Source organism: Mustelus asterias, chromosome 14 (assembly GCF_964213995.1).
Source record: "Mustelus asterias chromosome 14, sMusAst1.hap1.1, whole genome shotgun sequence".
NCBI lineage: Eukaryota > Metazoa > Chordata > Chondrichthyes > Carcharhiniformes > Triakidae > Mustelus > Mustelus asterias.
Window position 1 is genome coordinate 75405968 of NC_135814.1, and position 27696 is coordinate 75433663.

Sequence of the window (27696 nt, forward strand, 5' to 3'; positions counted from 1 at the left end):
TTGAAGACAGGAGAAGTCATGGTAGGCGTGATCAAAACAATACCCATTAAAGTATTCAATTCATTCTAGTGAATGATATTGCAGGATCACAGATGGCTACTGTAGTCGAACAGCAGGTAGAAAATCCACTTGAGACGGCAAAGATGTTTATGTCATCACAAGGATGTTTATCAATCAAGCTAATGCCGTTCGGGATGAAGAACGCTCCCATGACTTTTCAACAGTTCATGAACCAATTGATTCGAGGATTGAGTCACTGTGCCATATACATCGATGATTTGGTGGTATTCAGCCAGAGTTGTGAAGAACATTTGTGCTGTGCCACCTAAAGGGACTGTTTGATGCTTACAACAAGCCAAACTTGTGATGAACCGAGCAAAAAGCAAATTTGCTGAGGCCCAAATTTCATACCTGGGATACGTAGTGGGACACGGTCAAATGGCCCCACGAGACGCAAAAATACACGCATTTGAACTTTCCCAGAACCCACCAATCGAAAAGAAATTCTAAGATTTCTGGACGGATTCTATTGCAAATTCATTCAAAATTTTAGCAGCGTGGTAGCACCACTCAGAGCTCTTAAAGAACAAGCACTTTATCTGGACAGGGACAGCCAAACGGCTTTCAACCATTTAAAAACCATGCTGATGACAAATCCAGTTTTCGCAACACCTAACTACGACAAGCAGTTCAAGCTAATGGTGGATTCTAGCAACATTGGAGTAGGAGCTATGATATTTCAGGAAGATGGACTGAGTTTTGAGAAACTGATGGGATGGGTTATTTCTCAAGAAAGTTAAATTGGCACCACCGACTATTGAGAAAGAAACTTTAAGCTTGGTACAGCACTACAACATTGAGATTTATGTTGCCAGCAACCCAGCAGAGACAATTGTATACATAGACCACAACCCTTTAAAGTTTCTGAAAAAATACCAAGACTAGAGCACCAGATTATTTCGATGGAGTTTGCAATTATAACCATAGAATAGAACCATAAAATCCCTACAATACAGAAAGAAGCAATTCGGCCCATCGAGTCTGCACCATCCCTCCGAAAGAGCACTCCACTCAGAAACCCCTACCTTCCGCCCATTGAGTCTGCACCAATCCTCCAAAAGAGCATCCCACCCAGGTCACCCCCCACTCACTTCTGCCCTATCCCGATAACCTGTGCATTTGCCATGGCTAGTCCACCTAACCTACACATTTTGGGACACCAAGGGGCTATTTTAGCATGGCCAATCCACCTAACCTGCACATCTTTGGACTGTGGGAAAAAACACGAGCAGACATGGGGAGAACGTGAAAGCTCCTCACAGATGAGTACCTAAGGCCAAATTCAAACCTGGGTCTTTGGCGCTGTGAGACAGCAGTGCTAACCACTGTGCCACCGTGCCGCCCCTGCCATTCAACCTAAAACATCTTTTGTGTGGCCGGGAGAGAAAATATTATTGCAGATGCATTATCCTGACCGTAAAAAACGCTTCTGGGAACAGTGGCTGTAAATTTATGGGGTATCTTCAATGTTAATGCTTGTTTTTGAATGCAAGAAAGCTCAAATAAGAAAATAATTGAGAAATGAAATGTCTCTTAAATTAAGACATTTTATTTTTAAAGGTGGGCAACATAGCTCCCACCTTGAAGGGTTTGAAGTCATTGGGTGCGTTACAAAGATACACTTTTTAAAGATACAGGATGGAATTTTACTGCCCCGCCTGCCACAGGAATCGGAGTGGGTGAGGGGTGGACCATGGAAAGGTCTGTTGACCCTGGACAGGATTTTATGGTTTCGGGATGAGCGAGTTCATAGAACATAGAACAGTACAGCACAGAACAGGCCCTTTGGCCCACGATGTTGTGCCGAGCTTTATCTGAAACCAAGATCAAGCTATCCCACTCCCTATCATCCTGGTGTGCTCCATGTGCCTATCCAATAACCGCTTAAATGTTTCTAAAGTGTCTGACTCCACTATCACTGCAGGCAGTCCATTCCACACCCCAACCACTCTCTGCGTAAAGAACCTACCTCTGATATCCGTCCTGTATCTCCCACCACGAACCCTATAGTTATGCCCCCTTGTAATAGCTCCATCCACCCGAGGAAATAGTCTTTGAACGTTCACTCTATCTATCCCCTTCATCATTTTATACACCTCTATTAAGTCTCCCCTCAGCCTCCTCCGCTCCAGAGAGAACAGCCCTAGCTCCCTCAACCTTTCCTCATATGACCTACCCTCCAAACCAGGCAGCATCCTGGTAAATCTCCTCTGCACTCTTTCCAGAGCTTCCACATCCTTCCTATAGTGAGGTGACCAGAACTGCACACAATATTCCAAATGTGGTCTCACCAAGGTCCTGTACAGTTGCAGCATAACCCCACGGCTCTTAAACTCCAACCCCCTGTTAATAAAAGCTAACACACTATAGGCCTTCTTCACAGCTCTATCCACTTGACTGGCAACCTTTAGAGATCTGTGGATATGGACCCCAAGATCTCTCTGTTCCTCCACAGTCTTCAGAACCCTACCTTTGACCCTGTAATCCACATTTAAATTAGTCCTACCAAAATGAATCACCTCACATTTATCAGGGTTAAACTCCATTTGCCATTTTTCAGCCCAGCTTTGCATCCTATCTATGTCTCTTTGCAGCCTACAACAGCCCTCCACCTCATCCACTACTCCACCAATCTTGGTGTCATCAGCAAATTTACTGATCCACCCTTCAGCCCCCTCCTCTAAGTCATTAATAAAAATCACAAAGAGCAGAGGACCAAGCACTGATCCCTGCGGCACACCGCTAGCAACCTGCCTCCAATCCGAAAATTTTCCATCGACCACCACCCTCTGTCTTCGGTCAGACAGCCAGTTACCTATCCAATCGGCCAACTTTCCCTCTATCCCACACCTCCTCACTTTCATCATAAGCCGACCATGGGGGACCTTATCAAACGCCTTACTAAAATCCATGTATATGACATCAACTGCCCTACCTTCATCAACACACTTAGTTACCTCCTCAAAAAATTCTATCAAATTTGTGAGGCACGACTTGCCCTTCACGAATCCGTGCTGACTATCTCGGATTAATCCGAGATGGACATAAAATTCTGTCCATAATTTCTATTTTTTTCTGGATTAAAACAAAACCTGGGACCCTCAGAAAAGGACAAAACTGTGCAGACTCAAAGAATCATAAGTACAGAAGTTCTGCCCACTGAGTCTCACTGACACGTGTGAAACACCTGACCTCCCACCTAACCTCATTTACCAGCACTTGGCCTTGCTATACACACAATTCATATTCCACCAAGTAGGATGGGGACAGACACTCAATCCCATGGGGAGCATGAAGGACCCCATCTTCTGTTGGCTCATACCTTCCTGAGACTGTTCATTGGTTTCTGAGATGAGACATCAAAATACCTGTTCTCGAACAAAGAAAAGTACAGCACAGGAACAGACCTTTCGGCCCTCCAAGCCTGTGCCAATCATGATGCCCTAACTATACTAAAAAATCTTCTGCCTTTACTCGGTCCGTATCCCTCTATTCCCTCCCTCTTCATGTACCCAGATGCCTCTTAAATGTTGCTAATATGCCTGCTTCCACCATATTCTCTGACAGTGTATTTCAGGCACCCACCACTCTCTCCCTTAAACTTTCCCCCCCTCACCATGAACCTGTACCCCTTTGTAATTCTGAAACAATAACTGCAGCAGACACAAACTAATCAAATTTCTGTGGAATATACACCCAGCAAAGTACTTCAAAGATCCCTTAGCAAGCAGGAGAGAACACAAAGTACAATTCTGTACTGAACACAGGCTGTTTGGAGCTGTGTGTAGTCTATGTCTCTCTTTCAGAAGTGCTCTGCCCTGGTTTGCAAAATAACTATCCTAAGAAGAGAAATCTATCATCTGCCGAGATATTTTCAGAAAAAAACCATGGAAATCTGCTCCCAAGAAGGGAGTTGAACAAAATGACCACAACATGGAACCACCACATCGAGACCAGCCACGGAACAGCTAAAAATATGCTCTTTGTTTTATCTTTCATGAACTGTAAAAAATCCTATAAGCCTAACCTCTTACCCTGCCATCTGTACTGATGTGTGTGTGTATGTGGGCCCAGACAAGTGTGTGTATAAGGTTGCATTTTGCCAGTTTTTAAAAGTTCAATAAATTTATCTTGTTCTTTGTTTAACCTAAGATAACCTATCTAATTCCTTGAAGCCTAAAAGGATAAATAAAGGGACTCTTACAGAATTGGTGAAGCACAAACCCTGTTATGGTTAAACCCGGAGTGGGGGAACAGGGGAGTCATTTCAGTCTTCCTCATGTGGTCGGAACAGGTGTTTAAAGTGGAAAAGTGTTCCACTTTTACAGTGTTGACATACTTTACCTAAATGAACATAAATATATGAATAGTAAAAAACATTACAAGACAGTGAAACAATCATCCAACAATCCATATTACCTGTCATGACGAATGATAGGTGTGGCGAGCACACAAGTAACTAGCCACCCAAACTCTGCCAGTGTATGTAGCAAAGGACCATAATCAGTCTTTACTTCACAACCCTGTAGGAACAAATAAAGTTATTATTAACAATCAATTATCAAAATAATTCAAAGATAAGTTAAAAACATACAGAACATACAGCGTAGAAGAAAGCCAATTGGCTCATCAAGCTGTGGCTGCTCTTTCAACAAGATATCCAATTAATTCTTTTTCCTTTTCAAATATATATCCAACTCCCTTCTGAAAATTACTATTGAATCTGCTCCCATCATCCTTTAAGGCAGCAAAGGTCATGGACAACTTGCTGCATTTCTAAACTAAAGTTCTTCCCATTTCCTCTCTGATTCTTTTGCCAGTTATCTTTAAGTCTGCCTTCTGGTTACTAACCCTCCTGGGTTTTTTCACACCCAATAATGGGTGTCCCAGGATGAATATCCAAGTTCTATCACTTCATGAAAAACTAACATCTCTCTTTATCATTTTTACATGGGCCAAAATTTGTAAGTAAGAAATGTGATTAATAAAATGTGATCTTGCTATTATACCATGAATGTATCACACTTATTCACTCATTTGAGTAAAGGTTCTCCAAATTAAGTACCAACTCTGACCACTGCTCTAGTTAAATCAAGCTCTTCAAATCTGTCTCCATGTCCTCTGGTTAAATTCTCATTATGCAAGCTAAATAATATATTTGTGTTAAATCATCATGTCATGGAGTCATTTATGACACAAGCAGGAGGCCATTCAGTGCATCAAATCCATGCCAGCTCTCCATGGAGCACTCCAGTTAGTCCTTTTCCCTTATTCAATCCCCTGAACCCTGCAAGTTTGTTTCCTTCAAGTGCCCACTTAATTTCATTTTGAAATTGTTAGTTGTCACCTGTTCCACCACCCTTGTGGGCAGTGACTTTCAGGCCACGACCACTTGATACATTAAAAAGTTATTTCTTGCATGACTTGCATGACACAAACTTAAATTTGTGTCCCTTGGACTTTGCACCAATGGGAATAGTCGTTCCTGGTTTACCCTATCCAAACCTGTCATAAACCTTGTACACCTCTATCAAATCTCCCCTTTATCACCTCTGCTTCAAGGAAAACAACCTCAGCTTCTCCAACCAAACTCTTGTAGCTAAAATCCCCACTCCTTGGAACCATTCTGGTAAATCTCCTCTGCAAGCACTCAATGACCCTCAACATTAAATTCTGGATCACCTCTCTTCTCAATCTTTTCTCCAGTGAAAATCTTAACACAAAGTATATGTTCTAGCAGTCACTCCTGTTGCTCATCTCTGCATGTTCACCAAGGTACCTCCACATTTTTAAGGGAGGTTGGTCAACCTTACCCAACCAAGATCAATACAAGTTTAGAACAATTTGTTATAGTCCACAAATCTTTTCTTTCAATAATAGGTTGCTTTGCAAGAATCACACAAGTTACTTTTTTCTGCCTGGATGTGAGATGCATAGTTTTTAATTCATGGATAAGATGTTCTTTTGGAGAGTCGGTAGAGACTTGATGGGCCAAATGGCCTCCTTCTGCACTGAAGGGATTCTATGGAAAATCCAAACATCTACACTGATCCTGGAGCAGCAAGCCTGCACCCTCACTGAGTCACCATTGATCTTCCCTTCATCATCCTCAACCATCACTTCATCAGCCAAACCTGACTATTGTTTTACCCCAGCCATCCACCATCACTATTGCTCAATTTATATTCATCCTAGAGCAGTCCCCTGTCACTATGGATCAGCCCCGTCACTATTGATCTGCCGCACTACCCCAACCCCAACAACCTGGGGCGTCACGGTGGCACAGTGGTTAACACTGCTGCCTCACAGCGCCAAGGACCCGGGTTCAACTCTGGCTTTGGGTCACTGTGTGGAGTTTTCACATTCTCCCGTGTCTGTGTGGGTTTCCCCCGTGTGCTCCAGTTTCCTCCCACAGTCCAAAAAGACATGCTGGTTAGGTGCATTGGCCATGCTAAATTCTCCCTCAGTGTATCCAAACAGGCGACAGAGTGTGGCGACTAGGGGATTTCCATGGTAACTTCATTGCAATGTTAATGTAAGCCTACATGTGACACTAATAAATAAACTAAATTAAACTCCCGCCTATAGACACTGACCTTCCTCATGCAGCTCAGCTTCCTCGCTCTGTCCCTCATGAGTCCACGTAAGTTGCCATGGTGCACCTTCCCTCCTGCTCCTTTCCCCTGCATGGCTGCTACCTGATCTTGATGCAACAATGTCACCTTTCTTGTGGCCCAACAAAACTTCTCATAAAAGAAGCGTTCCTACAAAGTCCAAATCCATCGGGAAAACTACCCACTCTGCTTCACACCACCTTTAACCAATCATGAATCTGAAAGCTCGTAGTTCACGTTGGCTGAATTAATTGCAAAGATACCATTTAATGTAGCGAACTTGTGTTTTAATGAGAAACAAGACTTGCAAATAGGCTCTGCAGGTTGCTCTCAGAAAGCTCAATTTACCTTCAATCTGCTGACACCTTAATTTCACTACTTTCATCCTGACACTGAGGAGTTAACATTCCACCCCCTGCACAATTATGTGCGCTCGCCTGCCTCGTTTCCCATTGCTGGTAACAGTGCAAGATACTGGACACTGAGTAACCACAGTTAGGAATCACGGTTATGTCTCTACACGACACAAAGTTTAATGCACCAGCGTGCTGTTTCCACCCAGCTGCAGTACATTTTATGTTCACGAGCATGACGAGAGGATAGCTTCCTACCTCCCTTGGAGTACAAAGTCTCATTGCAGCACCTTAATGAAAATACTTTTCCATTGAAAAATAATACTGTTCTTGCAATATGTAGTAAAGCAGAATTGTGAGATTTCTGGTCCAAAGCAAAGATAGTTACCCATTAATTTCCTCAGCTGCACGCAGTGGCTTATTCGAAGTGTGTACAATTAATTAGAACAATAAGCATACCAAACACTAAATAATCAACTATTTCCTGTTCAATACACGTGTTTGTATGTGTGTGCACATCGATCGGGTAAATCGATAAATGCAGAGTTCGTTGGGTAGAATCCTCGCTTTATATAATAGACAGCATGATTTATAAGGAATAACACTGTTGTACATTTAGAAAGTAACCAAATGAGATATTCTTCTGAAAGAAAATCAGCAAAGAATGCCTAAACATAGCTTTCTCTTTCTACATCCTAAATATTTTGGAAATATATATAATTGAAATGTTAACATGGAACAAATTGAGGACATGCTTACCTCAATGACAGTCCACTGTTCTACAACAATTGCATCATTTGGTACCTTTCTCGGCTCAACTGCCCCAAAATGATTTTCTTCGTAAATAAACATTCCATCTACAGACTTCGATAAATAGTCTCCTAGAATTGAAAATGAATGTATAAAAAAAAAGACAAAAGCAATTGGACAAATTTTATGGCCAGTGATGAATGTAGGACACAGACTGTTATCACAGTTATATTTGCCTACAGACTTCCTAATGGGTTTTTACATTGGAACATGTTTTGATTGGAAAGCCATACTGGTGTAACAGCTTTCTGAGAGGATCTAAGACCTTTGTGTACAAGGCAGTCAACTGTGTATTTCCTTAACCAGAGTAAAGACTCAATACTGAGCTGAGCAGAGTTTGAACCAGAAAGTGACAGTTACAATATTAATTCAATGTCAAATCATATATTGGAAGCAAAGAGGGATATAAAAATAATTAAAGGAGGTCAGTGAGACAAAAAGATAACATTTCAAGCATATTCACTTTTTAAAAATCTCTAATAATTAAAAGCTGAAGTAATGAGTCCCTACAATTGTAAACATATCTTTTCAGTGCCCAAAATGTTGTTTAGCAATAAGTAAGACTTATCATACCATTAAAATTACTTACACTGGAATAGACAAGCACTAGCTTTATCTACCTTGTTTAATGATTATGTGTCAGCTACGTACAGCAACTTCACACCATCCCTTATTTATCAGTGCCGAGTCTCTTGCTGCAATACTGTGTAAAGATGCTTTTGGCACACAATTTGTTACCCCTAATAAATACTCCACCACCATAAGGTGGCGTACCTGATGGCACAGCTGAGGAATAGATTTGAGTATTTCAAGAAGATAGAAAACACCAAAAAAAATCAAAAGTCTACACATTTTCTGCTTATTGGATAAAATTGACATCTGACATGCTACAAAATGTGCCTACCAATAAGTTGTGTTAACAAATATCTGATTTGTTACTCACAAAAATAGTTATGCATAAATCAATTTTAGGTGCACACAAAAATTGCCCAATGTGCAAACTGTACCAAAATATTATGCAAGCCATATGGAATCAGGACATGACAATGCACTCATTCTTGTTCTTGCTGTTTGAAGGTAGATATTTAAGCTTCAGTGCCTAGTGATTCTTAACTATGTAATACTCATCTTTGCCAAAGGTTATTGAATTCAATTCCAAAAATACACCCATGGTGGGTAATCTTAATACAGTAATTGTTCATGTGGAAATGTTCAAGGCGATTTTTTTGTTTCTCGTTACAGTGCTAAATAATCATTGACTGTGAGAAAACATCTTTGGTCATTGTACCTAATACTGCTGTCATTATTAAGCAGTGTTGTGGATTATTTCCTTTAAAAAATCTGCCTCATAAACCTGCTTCATAAAATAAAAGCTTAGCATTAGACATAGACAGAAGACAGATCGCACATGACACAGTAAAATACCACTGATAATTTTTTTCCCTTATTGCTTCTCCTGATCTTAAGTTTTATCATCAGTAGAGATCATAAGACTGTTAGCTTGCTCCAATTTTTGTGTCACTATTTGGTGCACAAAAGTGTAATGGTTTTCCCAGTTTTATTGTGTTAAACCACATATCATCTTTGGCCAACTCCTTGAGCTAAGATGGTCAAGAAGGAGAACTTGCTACAGAAGTTATGGATATAAATTGATGTCTCTTCAATCTGTAGAACAAGACCACTGATAGGAGTTTGCTATTAAACTCTGAAATATTTAATACAAAAACCTAGATTACTATTAAATCACTGGCTCAAATGCTGAAATTAATGGAATTAGCGAATTAGTGGAATACAACATCAAGTACTTGTGGAAATAAAGTGTTGTGGGAAATTTACCACTTCGGAGTCAGACTTGGAGGTTTCAATAATAGTTTTATTTTGGACAAAGCTTTGGGAGAAAGCACTGGTACTCCACAGTACTTGGCAGCTACCTTCTCAACTACACAATGGTAGTTGATCATTTTTATACCTTTTAGACAATAGGCAGTACAGACATTAGCCGTTAACACATCGTTACAAGTTGAGTAGACAGATACGGACATGGACAGTTAACATATCATTGTACATAGAATGGATACATTTATGCAGTTATGTCCTCTATCAATGACTGGTTTTGATCTATACATTCAGTGGCTGACCTTGTTACATTTATGTATTTATGTCCCCATCTGTGGCTGACGTTATTATCAGACTCATTGTTCTGGGTCTGCTCTTATCTAAAGTGCCTCAAGCTCTGACCAGCTTCCTGCAGCAATTCAGATACTGCAGGTTTTAACTTTTTGTGTAACTGTCTGTGCTAAAAGCCAGTGCCTTTTAATGTCCCTTCCCAGGTAACCATTTTCTGTGCCAGGTAACCATTTTGTGTCCATCACTTTAATTCCGCCATAACACTCCCCCTTTTTGGTCAGGATTATTATTTAATAATCCCCAGACCAACAACTGCATCTTCACAGGTAGAGGTCGATCTTCTTCTTTCCTTCTTCGTAGCTTTCGACGTCTTCAGGGGTTCCCATCATGTATTCTTCCTCAATGGTTACACTGGTTCCTGGCACAATTCGTGTCACCATTGCTTTAGAACATAGAACATAGAACAGTATAGCACAGAACAGGCCCTTTGGCCCACGTTGTTGTGCCGAGCTTTGTCTGAAACCCAGATCAAGCTATTTCCTCCCTATCATCCCGAAGTACTCCATGTGCCTATCCAATAACTTCTTAAATGTTCCTAAAGTTTCTGACTCCACTATCACTGCAGGCAGTCCATTCCACACCCCAACCACTCTCTGAGTAAAAAACCTACCTCGGACATCCTTCCTATATCTCCCATCATGAACCCTATAGTTATGCCCCCTAGTTACCACTCCATTCACCCGAGGAAATAGTCTTTGAACGTTCACTCTATCTATCCCCCTCATCATCTTATAAACCTCTATCAAGTGTCCTCTCAACCTCCTCCGCTCCAAAGAGAAAAGCCCAAGTTCCCTCAACCTTTCCTCATAAGACCTACCCTCCAAACCAGGCAGCATCCTGGTAAATCTCCTCTGCACTCTTTCCAGTGTCTCCACATCCTTCTTATAGTGAGGTGACCAGAACTGCACACAATATTCCAAATGTGGTCTCACCAAGGTCCTGTACAGTTGCAGAATAACCCCACGGCTCTTAAACTCAAACCCCCTGTTAATGAACGCCAACACACTATAGGCCTTCTTCACGGCTCTATCCACTTGAGTGGCAACCTTCAGAGATCTATGGATATGAACCCCAAGATCTCTCTGTTCCTCCACATTCTTCAGAACCCTACCTTTGACCCTGTAATCCACATTTAAATTAGTCCTACCAAAATGAATCACCTCGCATTTGTCAGGGTTCAACTCCATTTGCCATTTTTCAGCCCAGCTCTGCATCTTATCTATATCTCTTTGCAGCCTACAACAGCCCTCCACCTCATCCACTACTCCACCAATCTTGGTGTCATCAGCAAATTTACTGATCCACCCTTCAGCCCCCTCCTCCAAGTCATTTATAAAAATGACAAATAGCAGAGGACCAAGCACTGATCCCTGTGGCACTCCGCTGGTAACCGGTTTCCAGTCCGAAAATTTTCCATCCACCACCACCCTCTGTCTTCTGTTAGATAGCCAGTTACCTATCCAATCGGCCAAACTTCCCTCTATCCCACACATCCTTACTTTCTTCATAAGCCGACCATGGGGGACTTTATCAAACGCCTTACTAAAATCCATGTATATGACATCAACTGCACTACCTACATCTACATACTTAGTTACCTCCTCAAAAAATTCTATCAAATTTGTGAGGCAAGACTTGCCCTTCACAAATCCATGCTGACTATCCCGGATTAAGCTGCATCTTTCTAAATGGTCGGAAATCCTATCCCTGAGGACCTTTTCCATCAACTTACCGACCACCGAAGTAAGACTAACCGGCCTATAATTACCAGGGTCATTTCTATTCCCTTTCTTAAACAGAGGAACCACATTCGCCACTCTCCAGTCCTCTGGCACCACCCTCGTGGACAGTGAGGATGCAAAGATCAATGCCAAAGGCTCTGCTATCTCATCCCTTGCCTCCCAAAGACTCCTAGGATATATTTCATCAGGCCCAGGGGACTTATCAACTTTCAGTTTATTCAAAATTGCTAGTACATCTTCCCTCCGAACATCTACTTCCTCCAGCCTATGACACCCTCTCTTCCTCAAAAACATGGCCCCTCTCCTTGGTGAACACCGAAGAAAAGTATTCATTCATCACCTCTCCTAATCTCTTCTGACTCCATGCACAAATTCCTACTGCCGTCCTTGACCGGCCCCAACCTCACCCTGGTCATTCTTTTATTCCTCACATAAGAATAAAAAGCCTTGGGGTTTTCCTTGATCCGACCCGCCAAGGACTTCTCATGCCCCCTCCTAGCTCTCCTAAGCCCCTTTTTCAGCTCATTTCTTGCTAATTTGTAACCCTCCATCGAGCCAACTGAACCTTGTTTTCTCAACCTTACATATGCTTCCTTCTTCCTCTTGACAAGACATTCCACCTCTTTTGTGAACCATGGTTCCCTCACTCGGCCATTTCCTCTCTGCCTTTACAACAGACATTAAGGCATCCAACAATTAGGCAACAGACAATTACAATTGAAATGAGTATGATCAGTCCATGCAGTAAATAGGATCCCCCCACTAGCCATTCCAGCCAGCTACTTACTTTCTTGGGTCCCTGTCTGAAGTCATCAAGCTGTTTTCTGATGTTATTAATCACTTGGGTAATGTTATAGGATTCGTCTGTGACATGGGTTATGTATTTGTTTCCTATGATTGTACATACTCCCCCTTGTTGTGCTAACTGGTAGTCCACTGCATATCGTGTCTGCTGTACATATAATCTCAGTTCAGCCATTTCTTGGTTGACAGCCTCCAGTGCTTTTGAAGTACTGTTTCCCAGGACTGTTGGTCCACAAACAATATGATTCCTATTTTTGCACTAATTACTCCTGCTGCCCCCCCCAAAGATAGGGCTCCGAGGAACCCGTATCCCTTTGTGCCCGGGGTTTCCCAATCAGCGCAGAATTCTTTGCTGATAGCCCGGGTTACTATCTTTCTCCGGATATGCCCCTTCTGAGGGCATGGAACAGTGAGTGGTCCTATTGTTCCTACTGCAAAAATGATCGGGAGGGTTGGTGTTTCTGTTGTGTAGGTACCGTTGAAGAGGAATACAAATCCCTTCTTAGCCCGGTAGCATTTAGTGTCCCGATTATTAGTTTGTTTATATCGCCAATTGCTCGGTTTACTTGACTCCCCGTTTGATCCCACCACCTGGTAAGTATCAAACGGGTATGTCCATTCGGCTGACATGAGTCCCATTACACTGTCCACAAATGAGCTGCCTCCCCGCGGTTACATTCAGGCATTTCTGTTCATCACAGGTGCAAGTAAACTGATCCCTATTTACCGACAGTGCTGATGGACACACTGTGTCTGTACGCAGGAATCATTCTTGGGGACCAAGGCATAGGCACATCCCCATCCCTGCCCCGTGAAACAAAGCGGATAGCTAGCATTATCCGAGCAAGCTCTTCCTCCCACCTGTTGGAGCCCCCTGCACACAGGATCTGTGGGATTTACAAGTTCCACACATCTTCCCTGTGTACCTCTTTTATATTTGCCAATTTGTCCCTTACAGGGTGCGTCTGATGTATCTTTCCCTCTACTGTATATAAGTCATGAGGGGTCCACCCAGTGGTGGCCACAAATAGGGCTTCTACCGATTGGGCTAACGGGTAACATACAGTTCGATTCCTGTGTAAGTGTATATGAGCCTTGTAAAATAGGTTATCCTCTAGCCCAGTCAAGTTTACAGTCGCGACAATGCAAAGTAATACAGTTACATACGCGATTTCATACATGTCCGCAACGAGCAAGTATCAATCCTAATACTGTAAGTTATACAATTTTCACAAGTTATACTGTCAACCCGAACGCGTCAGTTACTCTTGCTTGCAGTCTTCACCTGTTTTGGGGAAAGCACTCTGGTCACTTTAATAAATTAATTCATTCCTTTGTGTAATTTCGGCTGGGTCCAATGTTTCCATATACCTTTCCCTCTTATGTCTAGACAGGCACAGGTGTCTCCACTAATTATAACTTCATATAGCCCATTCCATTTTGGTGCAAACCCTGGTTTGTCAGGTAATGTTTTTACTAGGACGCGACTTCTCGCTGTTGGGACATCAGGGAGCATTTCAAGCTCTCTCTGTGCGTCTCTTTTTTCTTGATTATCTTTTACCAATTTGCGCATCCCTTTTAGTTGGGCGCTTCGTTCCAAAACATATCTTCTGATTTTATCTTTTAGTGGACCTACATCGGTCCCACCTGTTATGGTGCTTTCTGGTAATTGCATCGCCCGTCCTGTCATCAGTTCATAAGGGGTTAATCCGGTTGTCCGGTTTGTGGCAGCTCTTAGCCTCATTAATATAGTGGGCAATACTTCTGTCCACATTTTTCTCGATGTTCGTATGGCTTTAGCCAGTGCATTCTTAAGTGTTCTATTCATACGTTCCACCATTCCAGAACTCTGTGGGTGGTGAGGGATGTGGAATTTTTGTTTTATCCCCATCAATTGGCACACTGTTTTTACCACCTTTCCAGTGAAGTGCGTCCCTTGGTCCGAATCGATTTGTAGGGGTACTCCCCATCTAGGGATTACCTCTTCTGCCAATATTCTAGTCACCGTGGTAGCAATACAATTTGTAGTAGGGAACGCTTCTACCCACCTGGTGAGCTGGTCTATAATAACCAGACAATAGGTTTTGCCATGGGATTGTGGTAGTGGCTCTGTGAAATCTATTTGCAGGTGTTCCCAGGGTCCCTTTGGTCGGGGCTGGTGTCCCATCTTAATTTTTATGGGTTGTCCAGGGTTGTGTTGCGTGCATGTCACGCATTGGTGACAGTGTTGGGCTATGTCTCTTCCCATTCCTTTCCACCACAATTCCTTTCCTATACTAGTTATCATGGCCTCTCTACCCGCATGTGAGAGTCTATGGTGTAGTTCCAATAGGATGTTTTGTATGCACTCTGGTGCTATTACCTTATCTTCTCGTCTCCAAATGTTATCAGTCCCTTTGATCGCTCCCTGTGCTTCCCACTTCTCCTTTTCCTCTTTCGAGGTATCCTCATGTAAGTCCCGAATATCTATTTTGCCTCCTGTCTGTTCTGTTACTGCTATTGGCAGCTCGCCAACTGTTTCCTATTCTAAGGCTAACTGTGCTGCTCTATCTGCGGCTTGGTTCCCTTTGAAATTTAACCAGTCCGGGCTATCTCTTCCTGGTTCTTTCTGGTGCGCTTTAATTTTGATTACTGCGGCTTCTCGAGGCTCTCACTAGCTTTCAACAATGCCTCAATTCTTTGTTGGTGTTTAATAGGAGTTCCTCCCGTGGTTATGAATCCCCTTCTACCCCATGCTGTCATATAGTCATGTATTACCCCGAACGCATACCGACTATCTGTATATATGTTTACCATTTTGCCTTCAGATAATTCTAGTGCCTGTGTGAGTGCCACTAGTTCTGCTACTTGCACGGATAGACCTCTGTCAATCCTTCCTGACCTTACTGTTTCTAATTTGTCATTTACTACTGCCCACCCTGTCCAGGGTGATCCTTCCACATATTTGCGTGAACCATCTACAAAAAGGGTCTCCTCAGCTGTTGTTAAAGGTACATCCTTTATCCTACCTTCTTCTACGTCCATATCTATATCCCCACAATTGTGTGTCTCTCCTGTGTCTAAAATCCCTTCTGCTGTGTCCCTTATTATTATTATGGATTTGCTTGGAGGTAGGAGGACAGCTTCCCATTTAGCCTTTCCCGTGTTTGAGACGGACCTCAGCTTTCCCATGTTCAACATTTCCACCAAGGTGTGTTTGGTGTGAAGGATTATATTCCCTGTCATTATTATTGGCTTGCTAACCTTTACGGCCCAGGCAGCGCAATCCAAGGCGGCTATGCACCTTGGCAGTCCGGTGACTACCGGCACTTCTGCGGTTGAATAATAACCTATGGGTCTCCTTTTGTCGCCATGGTCCTGTGTTACCATTGCGGAATAGAACCCTCCCTCATTACTACAATGGATGTGGAAGTCCTTATTAGAATTCCTAGTCCAGGGGCTGATATCAGTTCTGTTTTTAGTTTATTGTAAGCCTCTTCCTGCTCGGGTCCCCATTCTATGGGATTTAAAGCTGTTTTTCCCCCTTTGACTAGTCTTTGTATAGGTTCTGCCAATTTTGCGAATCCTGGGGTAAAACTTCGGCTATAGTTAAACAGTCCTAGCACCTTTCTGACCCCTCTTACGGTGACGGGTCGTGGCATTTGTTGTACTGCCTTTTTTCGGTCTGTTGGCATTTCTTTAAGCCCTTGGGATATAAGGTGTCCTAGGTACAGGACTTGTGTTTTCCCTATTTGTGCCTTTTTGGGGCTCACCTTTAACCCTGTGGTTTTTAGTTCGTTTAATACTAGATATAGTTCTTCTTGATGTCCTGACTTGGATTCTAAAGCTATTAAGATATCATCAACATATTGTAGGATTGTGCTACCCTCTGGCAGTTCTACCCTGTTCAGGATGTCACTCATTACTCGATGGAAGATAGCGGGGCTGTTGTGGAATCCCTGCGGTAGGCGAGTCCAAGTGTACTGTTTGTCTCCCACTGTAAAGGCGAATTTGTCTTGGGATTCAGGATTCAAGGGTAGGGACCAGAATCCGTTGGCTATGTCCAATACTGTGAATATTTTGTGCTCCTGTGACAGTCCATTCAGGATTGTCGAGGGGCTTGCTACAATGGGGTGCAATTTGGATGTGACTTTATTGAGTCCCATGTAATCTATCGTGAGCCTATAGCTTCCGTCAGGTTTGCTCACCGGCCATGTTGGGGAGTTAGTGGTGCTCGTGGTTTCTCTCAGAATTCCTTTTTCCACTAACCCTTTAACTATCTCCACTACAGCTGCCTCTGCTTCTGGTTTTATTGGGTATTGTCGGTGGGGCTTATGCTCCGGTCCAGGTACCTTTATTGGGTCCGGTTTAGTTAAGCCGGTATCTAACTTTGTTTTAGCCCATACTCCAGGGACGGAAGCACAGATGGCTCCAAACCCTCCTGTCTCTAATTCCCAATTTCTGGTGGTGGTTGTGGCCACTTTAATAGTTTCGAGGTGACTTGTGAGTTTCCCTATTCTAGTTTTCCGACCGTCCTGTCTTGGACAGATTAATTCTCCCTTTCCACAGTCTATCAAAATCTCATATTCTTTCATTAAATCATTTCCCATTACTGTACCCTCATTATTTTTACACACATAAAACCTCATCGGTATGTACAAATTATTTATTTCTACTAACGTGGTCTCGCTCAGGTAGGCGGGTGTTTTGTTCCCTCCTATCCCGGTTAGGTAAATCATTTTACTTGTAGTGGGTAAGGGTAGGTCGGTGAAAGATATGGATGCTCCTGTGTCCACCAGTATCTCACATTGCCTGCCCCCTACTAGTGCAGACACATAAATCCTTCCCTCCTTCTTACCCTTATGAATGGGGGCTGCAGACCTTCAATCTTGCTGACCTCGGAGGTTCCTTGGTTCCTCCGGTTCTGCTGTGGTCATGGATCGGATCGGGGGTCTCCCATGTTTATCCCAACACACTGCTTCTGTGTGTCCATGTTTATTACAGTGGTTACAATGTTTCCCACTGCTCCCAAATCTGTTTCCTTTCCTTGGGACCCCGCAATCCCTCGCAAAGTGCCCTTGTCGGCCACAATTGTGGCAAGTCAGTTTGGACTTAGTTCCGTTCCCGTTACTGTAAGCGGCTACTCTTTCTAGCCTTGCTCTTGTCTGACATTTCTCCTCTCCGCCTCCCGGTATGCCACTAGCCCATTCTACCAATTCATCGCAATCTTGGGACATAATCACTCCCATTGTTAGGATGGTTTGGTGAGCACTAGAGAGTCCATCCTTGAAAGCCTGGATGAACGCTCGATCCCCATGACCTGGGTTTCCTTGCCCTGAGCATTCCTGGTATACTTGGAACAACCGTTCCCTGTACTCAGAAGCTCCTTCCCCCTTTAGCTGCTTGGTTGTGGTAATTCTGCTCCAGTTAGTAGGAGCATTCCCTAAAACTCTCTGAATTTCTGTCTTAAACTGGGTGAAGGGTGCCTGTTGGGCATCTATTTCTGCTATTAGGGCGACTACATGTGTCCACCGTCCCCCACTATAATCTTGTGCTGGAGGAGCGGTGGGTCCACCCACTACCTGCCTCCACTTATCCACTGGACAGGCTGCCCTGACCAGTTGGTGTACGACTCTCAGGTGTCCCACCCAAATTGTATCTAATTCTTCCCAGAATTTAGTGTTTGTGCTTCTAGGTTGTAATTTACCCAGGGAAGCCATTATCTGCTGCCTTTCACCTGGGGTGAATGGTTTATAATTCGCTTTTGGCTGCGCATCTGTTGCCCCTCGGGTTACTGGTGTTAAGTTGGTTCTAGCGCTTCCCACTCCTCTGGAGGAGTGGTTGGTCCCTGTCGTGTGGACTCATAAGGAGGTAGAGGAACAGTTTCCCCTCTCCATTGATTCTCTTCTAACACTTGGTTTTGTTTCTCCAGTTCCCTTACTCTGGATTCTAACACTCTAATCTTTTCTTTATCTTCACTCCACTTTTTAGTAGAGGCGACTACTTGCTCAATTAGTCCAGCTAACTGATGTACTAATAATACCCCTGTCTTCTTTGTCTTGTTTCTCTTTTCCCCATCTATCCACTTTCTCTGCTGTTCTAAGGTCTGAGAAGCATCCCAGCCATCCCTTTGCATCCTCTTTATTAATGCTTGCCTGTCTGTCATGCACACTTCAGTAAGAGATCCTGCAGGTCCTCTCTTAATTTCTTTATCTGCCATCTCGCAGACGTCACTACCCCCAGTCACTATTGCCTCCTTGGCAACGTGTTTTAGGCACTGTACGGCCATGATCATAGAAATCATAGAAACCCTACAGTGCAGAAGGAGGCCATTCGGCCCATCGAATCTGCACCGACCACAATCCCACCCAGGCCTTACCCCCACATATTTTACCCGCTAATCCCTCTAACCTACACATCCCAAGACTCTAAGGGGCAATTTGTTTTTTTTTAACCTGGCCAATAAACCTAACCCGCACATCTTTGGACTGTGGGAGGAAACCGGAGCACCCGGAGGAAACCCACGCAGACACGAGGAGAATGTGCAAACTCCACACAGACAGTGACCTGAGCCAGGAATCGAACCCGGGACCCTGGAGCTGTGAAGCAGCAGTGCTAACCACTGTGCTACCGTGCCACCCATGATTACTCCCTAGTAAAGTGTGCTCTCTACCGTAGGGACTTCACTACCCCCGGCCACTATTAATACTCTAGCACCGTGTTTCACTACCGTCTCAGGGTTTCAATTTATACTCACGGCTTCCACTATTACCGCCTCGGCAATGTTTCTCCACCGGAGTCCGGCTCTAGGTCAGAGTTGATTAGCTCCTTTTCCGCACCGCTTTACAACATTGACAGTCCAGTACCCAACTATACAAACTTCCATGCAAACAGGTGGCAACTCTGCGTTTGTTCACCACTACAGAGTTTGATGTTAACCGACCTTTGCCACTTGTGCTTCATGATCCTAAGTGCCCTTGGTGCCTCTACGCCCACTTCAGGGTCCTGACCTTCACATGGGGGATTTCCCCTCTTAACAACCGGTCTAAGGCTGCGCGTTTGAAACAGGATCTTCCTTGTCCTCTAGTCACTCAGCACAAGTAACAGTTCCTTGTCACTATACCATCAGTTAGTACTTATCACTATACCATATACAATCAATACTTATCACTATAAATACCCTTTAATTTTAACCCCTTTTAAACTGTATTGTTGACCCCGTCTGACTCCCACAGATTCAGTGATCTCTACCCCGGCTTTCCGATCGTGGCCAATCGATCGAACTTACCAGCAATGAGATCCTTGCCGACTACGCCAATTGTTGTGGGAAATTTACTACTTCAGAGTCAGACTTGGAGGTTTCAATAATAGTTTTATTTTGGACAAAGCTTTGGGAGAGAGCACTGGTACTCCGCAGTACTTGGCAGCTACCTTCTCAACTACACAATGGTAGTTGATCATTTTTATACCTTTTAGACAATAGGCAGTACGGACATTAGCCGTTAACACATCGTTACAAGTTGAGTAGACTTGTAACTCGATAGTTAACACATCGTTACAAGTAGACAGGTACGGACATGGACAGTTAACACATCACTGTTCATAGAATGGATACATTTATGCAGTTATGTCCTCTATCAATGACTGGTTTTGATCTATACATTCAGTGGCTGACCTTGTTACATTTATGTATTTATGTCCCCATCTGTGGCTGACGTTATTATCAGACTCATTGTTCTGGGTCTGCTCTTATCTAAAGTGCCTCAAGCTCTGACCAGCTTCCTGCAGCAATTCAGATACTGCAGGTTTTAACTTTTTGTGTAACTGTCTGTGCTAAAAGCCAGTGCCTTTTAATGTCTCTTCCCAGGCAACCATTTTCTGTGCCAGGTAACCATTTTGTGTCCATCACTTTAATTCTACCACAACAAAAGGTAACAACGTCTTAAATGATTTCAACATTAGAATCTAAACGTTGTTCTACTCCATTGTTGTACAGAAGGCTTGTGATTTGCATTGGAGGTGGATAGCATGTAAATTTGGCTGCTGGCTTATTACCATGATTGTACCTTTGGGCTGAGCATCTGCTGTACCTCAGGTTATCCCTGAATTCTTCAGGGGGCCAGTTAGCATTGTGTTAATAGTGATGCAGCTAGCTTTCTGCTCTTAAAGGTAGCATGTCCCTCTTAAAGGAAAACTACACTGAATTACATTGCTGCAAATTAAAACAGGGAAAGTTGAATGTCAGATGGCTCCCAGGTTCATAGATGTGATGCTGGCAGCTTTAGTGGTAGAGGTAGTGGAAGGAGGCACCAATTTCCTGCAGAAAGCCAGGAGGCCTTCAAAGAATATTCTCAAAAACGAAAGGGAGCAGTTGGTCAGGGAGGTCAATTCCGAGCATTTGGTTCTAAAGATTTGGCAGCATTGTCATACAAAGTCTAATGGCCTCATGTGGATGGTCACAGTCAGTGCATGCTGACATGGCACGGTGGCACATTGGTTAGCATTGCTGCCTCGCAGCACCAGGGACATGGGTTTGTTTCCAGCCTTTGCTGACTGTCTGTGTAGAGTTTGCACATTCTCCTCGTGTCTGCAGGGATTTCGACTGGGTGCTCTGGTTTCCTCCCACAGTCCAAAGATGTGCAGATTAGGTGAATTGGCCGTGCAAAGTTGCCCCTTAGTGTCCCAAGATGTGTAGGTTTGGGTGATTAGTGGGGTAAAGGCGTGGGATTGCAGAGATAGGATGAGAGGGGTTGGGGTTTGGAGAGTCGATGCAGACTTGGTGGGCTGAATGGTCTCCTCCTGCACTGTAGGATTTCTATGCACCTTCAACTGATATCTCTAATCCACCATGCCACCAGCCGCCCTCCCCTGCTCAATGCATCATTCTCGTCGTGCCCTTGTCATTCCCCCAGCAGCATTCCCTGGCACCAGGACTCATTTGTAATATCCAGATACTCCTCCATTTCATCTTATCATACCAATCATTACCCACCTCTCTATTCCCAGGTGCCTCCAGTCATTGAGTTGTAGTAGACACACCACCTAAACACAGTGTAATGCAATAAATGACATGCTGCTCCATCTCTTGCAGGGCAAGGTGGCACAAAAAAAGCAAGCAGCAGAGCAGAACTGTGGGAAACAAGGATACCAGCATATCCCAAGACCTACAGAAGAAGATCTTGAGGCTGGCAGCAACCAACCCAATGACACCTGTTGCCATTGAGAACATTAAGGATGATGGAATATTCCTGTCTATGCCCCTTTCCAACTTCCATCATACCCTCATCTTGCTATCCAGCATGATAATCAAGCTGCTGATAGCAAGGTCGTGAATCCCCTCTTGCCCTCCCCCACCTCCTGATTTTTATGCTTCCAGACACCCATGAACTGCTATTCAGCCCCTTGAGCCTACTGTGCCATTTTCAAGACCATGGCTGATCTGCCAACTGTCCAGCCACAGCAGCTCTAGGGCGAAGCAAGGGTGAAGACAACAGTAAAAGCTAAGGCCCCATCCTTGATCTTACGTTCACAACCACCGTCTAAGATACGGGCACTGGATGTACCAAGGTGGATAGTACAGAACAGGGTTCATCAGCAAATGGTGAGTCAGGCACAAGTGTGTTGTAAACATGCCATGGGTGTTATGATCATGTTTTAGGCCTGTAAAGCTTAGTGGAAGAAGGACACTTCACTTTTAAAAAGCAACTTGGGATATGGATACTGTACCTTCACAAAACTAACTCAAGAAAGTCAGATAGCTTCTTTTGTGATTTCAGTACAGACAGAGACTGTTTGCCTGAACATAGAGTCATAGAGGTTTATAACATGGAAACAGGTCCTTCAGCCCAACTTGTCCATGCTGCCCTTTTTTAAAAAATGACTAAACTAGTCCCAATTGCCCGCATTTGGCCCATATCCCTCGATAGCCACCTTACTCATATCTCTGGGAAGTTATTAAAATGCAAATGGTCTTCCCAGGTGCTGATTGACTACCCCACACCATTGCAATGAAAGGGACTTAAAATGACAATGGCTGGCTGCTGGCCCATCAAGATGGAATTTCCAAAAAAGACATTTCAGAAGATGGAATGTTGATGGCATATCATTCACTCCCCATTGTGTGTTAATTACATCTACTGTCAAACATTATATGATGTGGAGATGCCGGCATTGGACTGGAGTAAGCACAGTAAGAAGTCTCACAACACCAGGTTAAACCTGGTGTTATGAAACATTATGAAACATTATATGGACAGCACCTGGTGTTATGAAACATTATGAAACATTATATGGACAGCACTAATACTGTTGTTACATTTGAAGCTGGGTTTAGATCACCATACTTTATTAATCCACAAGGGCAGTCTAGTAGCTGAGTCTGGGATACAAAGACTAGAGGGAAGCCACCTCTTGACCAACACAAGGGGGGACCCTACCTCAAAAGTCATCTTAAGCAGACCGGGCAGCATGGTGGCAAAGTGGTTAGCACTGCTGCCTCAAAGCGCCAGGGACCCGGGTTTGATTCCGGCCTTGGGTCACTGTCTGTGGAGTTTGCATATTCTCCCTGTGTCTGCGTGGGTTTCCTCCGGATGCTCCGGTTTGCTCCCACACTCCAAAGATGTGCTGATTAAGTTGATTGGCCATGATATATTGCCCCTTAGTGTCAGGGGGACTAGGCAGGTAAATATGTGGGGTTACGGGGATAGGACCTCGGTGGGATTATTGTCGGTGCAGGCTAGATGGACCAAATGGCTTCCTTCTGTACTGTAGATTCAATGAAAAGGGGCTTATTTGATTTATCAGAAAGATTGTGGGCAGAATTTTCCTGTCTCAGGGACATGGACCATGCAAAGGTCCATTGAATTTGGGCAGGGTTTTCCGGTTTCAGGGTGAGTGTGAACAGAAAATTCCACCCCATATTTCTTCAAAATAGAGGCTTGACCACAACTTCGATTGAAAAGCCAGAAACTTCCAACCTTCGTCTTCAGTGAACCAAGAGAGAATATTTCAGGCTTGCAATAGAACAAAGAACAAAGAACAATACAGCACAGGAACAGGCCCTTCGGCCCTCCAAGCCCGCGCCGCTCCCCGGTCCAGGATTGAATCCTGAATCCAGGATCCCCGCCCAATTTTCCAGCCTATCTACATACCAATATCCTATCCACCGAGCTGTCCCTCACAGCTACGATGCTTTGTTCATTACAACCTATTAACTCACCCCCACCCCCCTATTCCAGACCATGTGATCCCCAGGGAGAGGCGAAAACCCAGAGTGAAAAACCCCAGGGCCAATATGGGGAAAAAAAAATCTGGGAAATTCCTCTCCGACCCCCTGAGGCGATCGAAACGAGTCCAGGAGATCACAATGGCCCTGATCGGAAAATGCTTCCCAACCCTAGTCATTTCCACTTCCATGAACACCATATGAATTCCCTGCCCCCGAGACAGGTTCCCAACTATCCGCAGTCTCGCTCTGTACTGGCACCAGCAAGATGATCATAGAATGAAGCCTTGAAACGAGAAACAAGGAACAATTAGCCCGCGCCGCTCCCTGGTCCAAACTAGACCACTCTTTTGTATCCCTCCATTCCCACTCCGGTCATATAGCTGTCTAGATAAGAAATTTCAACTATCATCTTAGGAACTGTGTAAAGTAACCTGTTTCCTTTTTATTTACCCTTCAAGCAATTTAAGTGCGTGCTGCATCTTTAGAAATCATAATTTCTTGTGTGTCTTTATCTATGTGTTTGAGGAAAGAGTTGTGGTGTTTATATTTTGGGTGTTGTGAAAAATATATGTTCATCCTTTGCTTCATCTCTCTGACATGCTGTGCACCCAGAGGCACTGTCACGGCATGTTTCCCTATCTTTGTGTGAATAGGTTACAAATTCCTCTGCCTTTCTTGTGTGGATGCAGCAACACTGACAGCCAAATGCACAAACCCATCACAACATCTCCAAAAGAATGCCAGAGTACTTACAGGCACTTTGCAAGGGCAAATGATTTTGAAAGTCAACTTACTTGCAAATTGGATCCCTGAACCTTTTTGTATCATGGTACAGGGCTCATTTTGCAGCTCAGTGCTTAATCGTTATTGAATGATGTGCAAATTTGTTTAATGGACCTGCGTTCCAAATTAGGAAGTCCAGAGGGTCATATGACATTAGGATAGCACTGATTCAGTTGCTTCCAATGCATTCAGGGAACATGAGCAGGAGTGTGCATCTTAAAATCCGTGGTACCGTGGGGCGGCACGGCAGCACAGTGGTTAGCACTGCTGCTTCACAGCTCCAGGGTCCCGGGTTCGATTCCCGGCTCGGGTCACTGTCTGTGTGGAGTTTGCACATTCTCCTCGTGTCTGCGTGGGTTTCCTCCGGGTGCTCCGGTTTCCTCCCACAGTCCAAAGATGCGCGGGTTAGGTTGATTGGCCAGGTTAAAAATTGCCCCTTAGAGTCCTGTGATGCGTAGGTTGGTGGGATTAGCGGGTAAATATGTGGGGGTAGGGCCTGGGTGGGATTGTGGTCAGTGCAGACTCGATGGGCCGAATGGCCTCCTTCTGCACTGTAGGGTTTCTATGATTTCTAAACCATAGAATCACAATGGGGGCCATTCAGCCCATTCAGTCTGCACCGACAACAATCCCATCCAGGCCCTATCCCCATAACCCCAAATATTTACACTGCTAATCCCCCTGAATAAAAGAGGCAATTTAGCATGGCCAATCAAACTAACCTACACATCTTTGGACTGCCGGAGGAAACCGGAGCAGCCGGAGGAGACACAGGGAGAATGTGCAAACTCCACACAGGCAGTCACCCAAGGCCGGAATTGAACTTGGATCCTGGTGCTGTGAGGCAGCAATGCTAACCATTGTGCCACTGTCCCACCCAAAAAGGTATATCAAGCCAGAAACAGCTAGCAGTGCTATGCATGCCCCTAGCAAAACTAGACCTTTGCAGTACCATCTCCAGTGGTGCTACAAAAATCAAATTCAAGCCTTGGATTTTTAATTATCTTGTACTATCTTAATCTTCAGAATGGGCTGAGCCAAAAGAAGAGTTACTCTCTTTACAAGACTGGCAACAACTTTTAGGGACTTCTGAAATCAGGTTTATAACATTCTCAGTCTCATAGATACAGTCAGTCACAAATGTCACAAACTTTGAACTTCAAAAATATCCTACAGTACAATAGTCTAAATTATGACAAATGGAACTGTTGAAATTCATCATCATTGATAAGGATGAAATCATAGAAAGATTTCAGTCCTTAAATAATGTGCAACTTTTACAGTTTATGCCAAAACAACAATAAGGAACATGACATATGATACTATACTTATTTTGATGAATTATTTATCATAAGACAGATTACCTTCCTCTAGATATCCAAAGGATACACCATAGACCATTTATCAGAACACTCCAGAATATGAAAGCATAGAATAGATATGAAAACATAGAACTTAAGACTATTATATGATTTATAGAACGGGGCAGCACTGCTGCCTCACAGCGCCTGGTACCCAGGTTTGATTCCCGGCTTGGGTCACTATTTGTGAGGAATTTGCACGTTCTCCCTATTTTTCCTCTGGGTGCTCTGGTTTCCTCCCACAGTGCAAAGATATGTAGGTTAGATTCATTGGCCATGCTAAATTCTCCCTCCGTGTATCTGAACAGGTGCCAGAGTGTGGTGACTGGGGGATTTTCACAGTAATTTCATTGTAGTGTGAATGTAAGCCTACTTGTGACTAATAAATAAACTTAACTTTAACTTTGGCATGCTAATTCTAGGTTTTTCTCAAATTTATTCCAGATTGGTCAGTTTTCTTTGCATTGGAAGAGATAAAAACTGAATTGAAAATAATTATTTTTCTAATGTGACAACCTTTTAGTTAAGATCATAGAATCCCTACAGTGCAGAAGGAGGCCATTCGGCCCATTGAGTCTGACCGACTACAATCCCACCAAGGCCCTATTCCTGTAACCCCACATATTTACCCTACTAATCTCCTGATACCAGGGTCAATTTAGCATGGCCAATCAATCTAACCCACACATCTTTGGACTGTGGAAGGAAACCAGAGCACCCGGAGGAAACCCATGCAGACACGGGGAGAAAGTGCAAACTCCACACAGACAGTGACCCGAGGCTGGAATCAAACCTGGGTCCCTGGCGCTGTGAGGCAGCAATGCTAACCACTGTGCCACCGTGCCATGTCTAAAGGGGCAAATTTATACTATTGCGTAGCATTATTAACTTAATTATGTAGAACAGCTCAGAATACCTACTTGAAGGTGACCTCTGGGGCAAGGCAACATGCGTTCCGAGGCATGCAAGGTGTTCCAAGGCAGTGCTCTGAAAGCTAGTGGATTTTGCTACCAAATAAACCTGTTGGACTGTAACCTGGTGTTGTGAGACTTCTTATGCAAGGCAACATGATCAGAATCCTCCTGAGAATCAGTCTCTGGTAAGTATCAACAAGAGTGAACTTAAGGCTGCCGAAATAATCTCTCCAGGCTAAATATCAGGACTCCATGGAGGTCTTATCAACATCTCTGAGATGTACAAAGCAGAGTTGCATCTGGCACATGAATTAGTCAGAAGATTACCAAAAGTGCCAACTTGCTCAGTTAAATTCTGGTCGACCTCTCTCACAATGACGCTAAGATGTAATACCATTCTGCAGCTGGCAAACTTATTTTGAAAGCATTTTTGTTGCTCTGAGCTATTGGGGTACATGGCTATCTATAGATTTGGAGATGGAAGTTAGGACTAATTTCTGTCTACCAATGCCTGTTTTCCATTTGTAGTGTTAAACGTCACATTTTTGTAATGTAAACCTTGGTTTGAATTTGCAAGTGAGGTGTCTTCCAATTTTGGTATTCTATTCTGATAAAATGATGTGCTCTCACATCTTTCCACAGATGCTGCCTGACTTGCTGAATATTTCCCTCACACTTCATTTTATTCTATTGGCTATATTACGGCTCTGTATGTTGTTTTGTCTTTCACATTTCCAATGGTATTGGCATCTCTTTATTTCTTCATTGGCTTCCTTAGACAAGTCTTCCAATTACTAGATGTAGTTTGATGTGGGGATCTGTGTAGCACAAAAGTATGGAACTGGATAGATACCTAAAGGAA

General features: G+C 43.7%; 1 protein-coding gene across 1 annotated transcript in view; it reads right to left on the bottom strand.

Annotated features, from left to right (window-relative positions):
• rftn2 (raftlin family member 2) overlaps positions 1-27696 on the bottom strand; it is a 131178-nt gene that overhangs the window by 29754 nt on the left and 73728 nt on the right. Inside the window, exons 6-7 of the mRNA XM_078229231.1 lie at positions 7787-7908; positions 4480-4583 (exon numbers count right to left, since the gene is read on the bottom strand). Coding sequence (XP_078085357.1) covers positions 4480-4583; positions 7787-7908 — 226 coding nt within the window. The remainder of the gene's footprint in view (positions 1-4479; positions 4584-7786; positions 7909-27696) is intronic.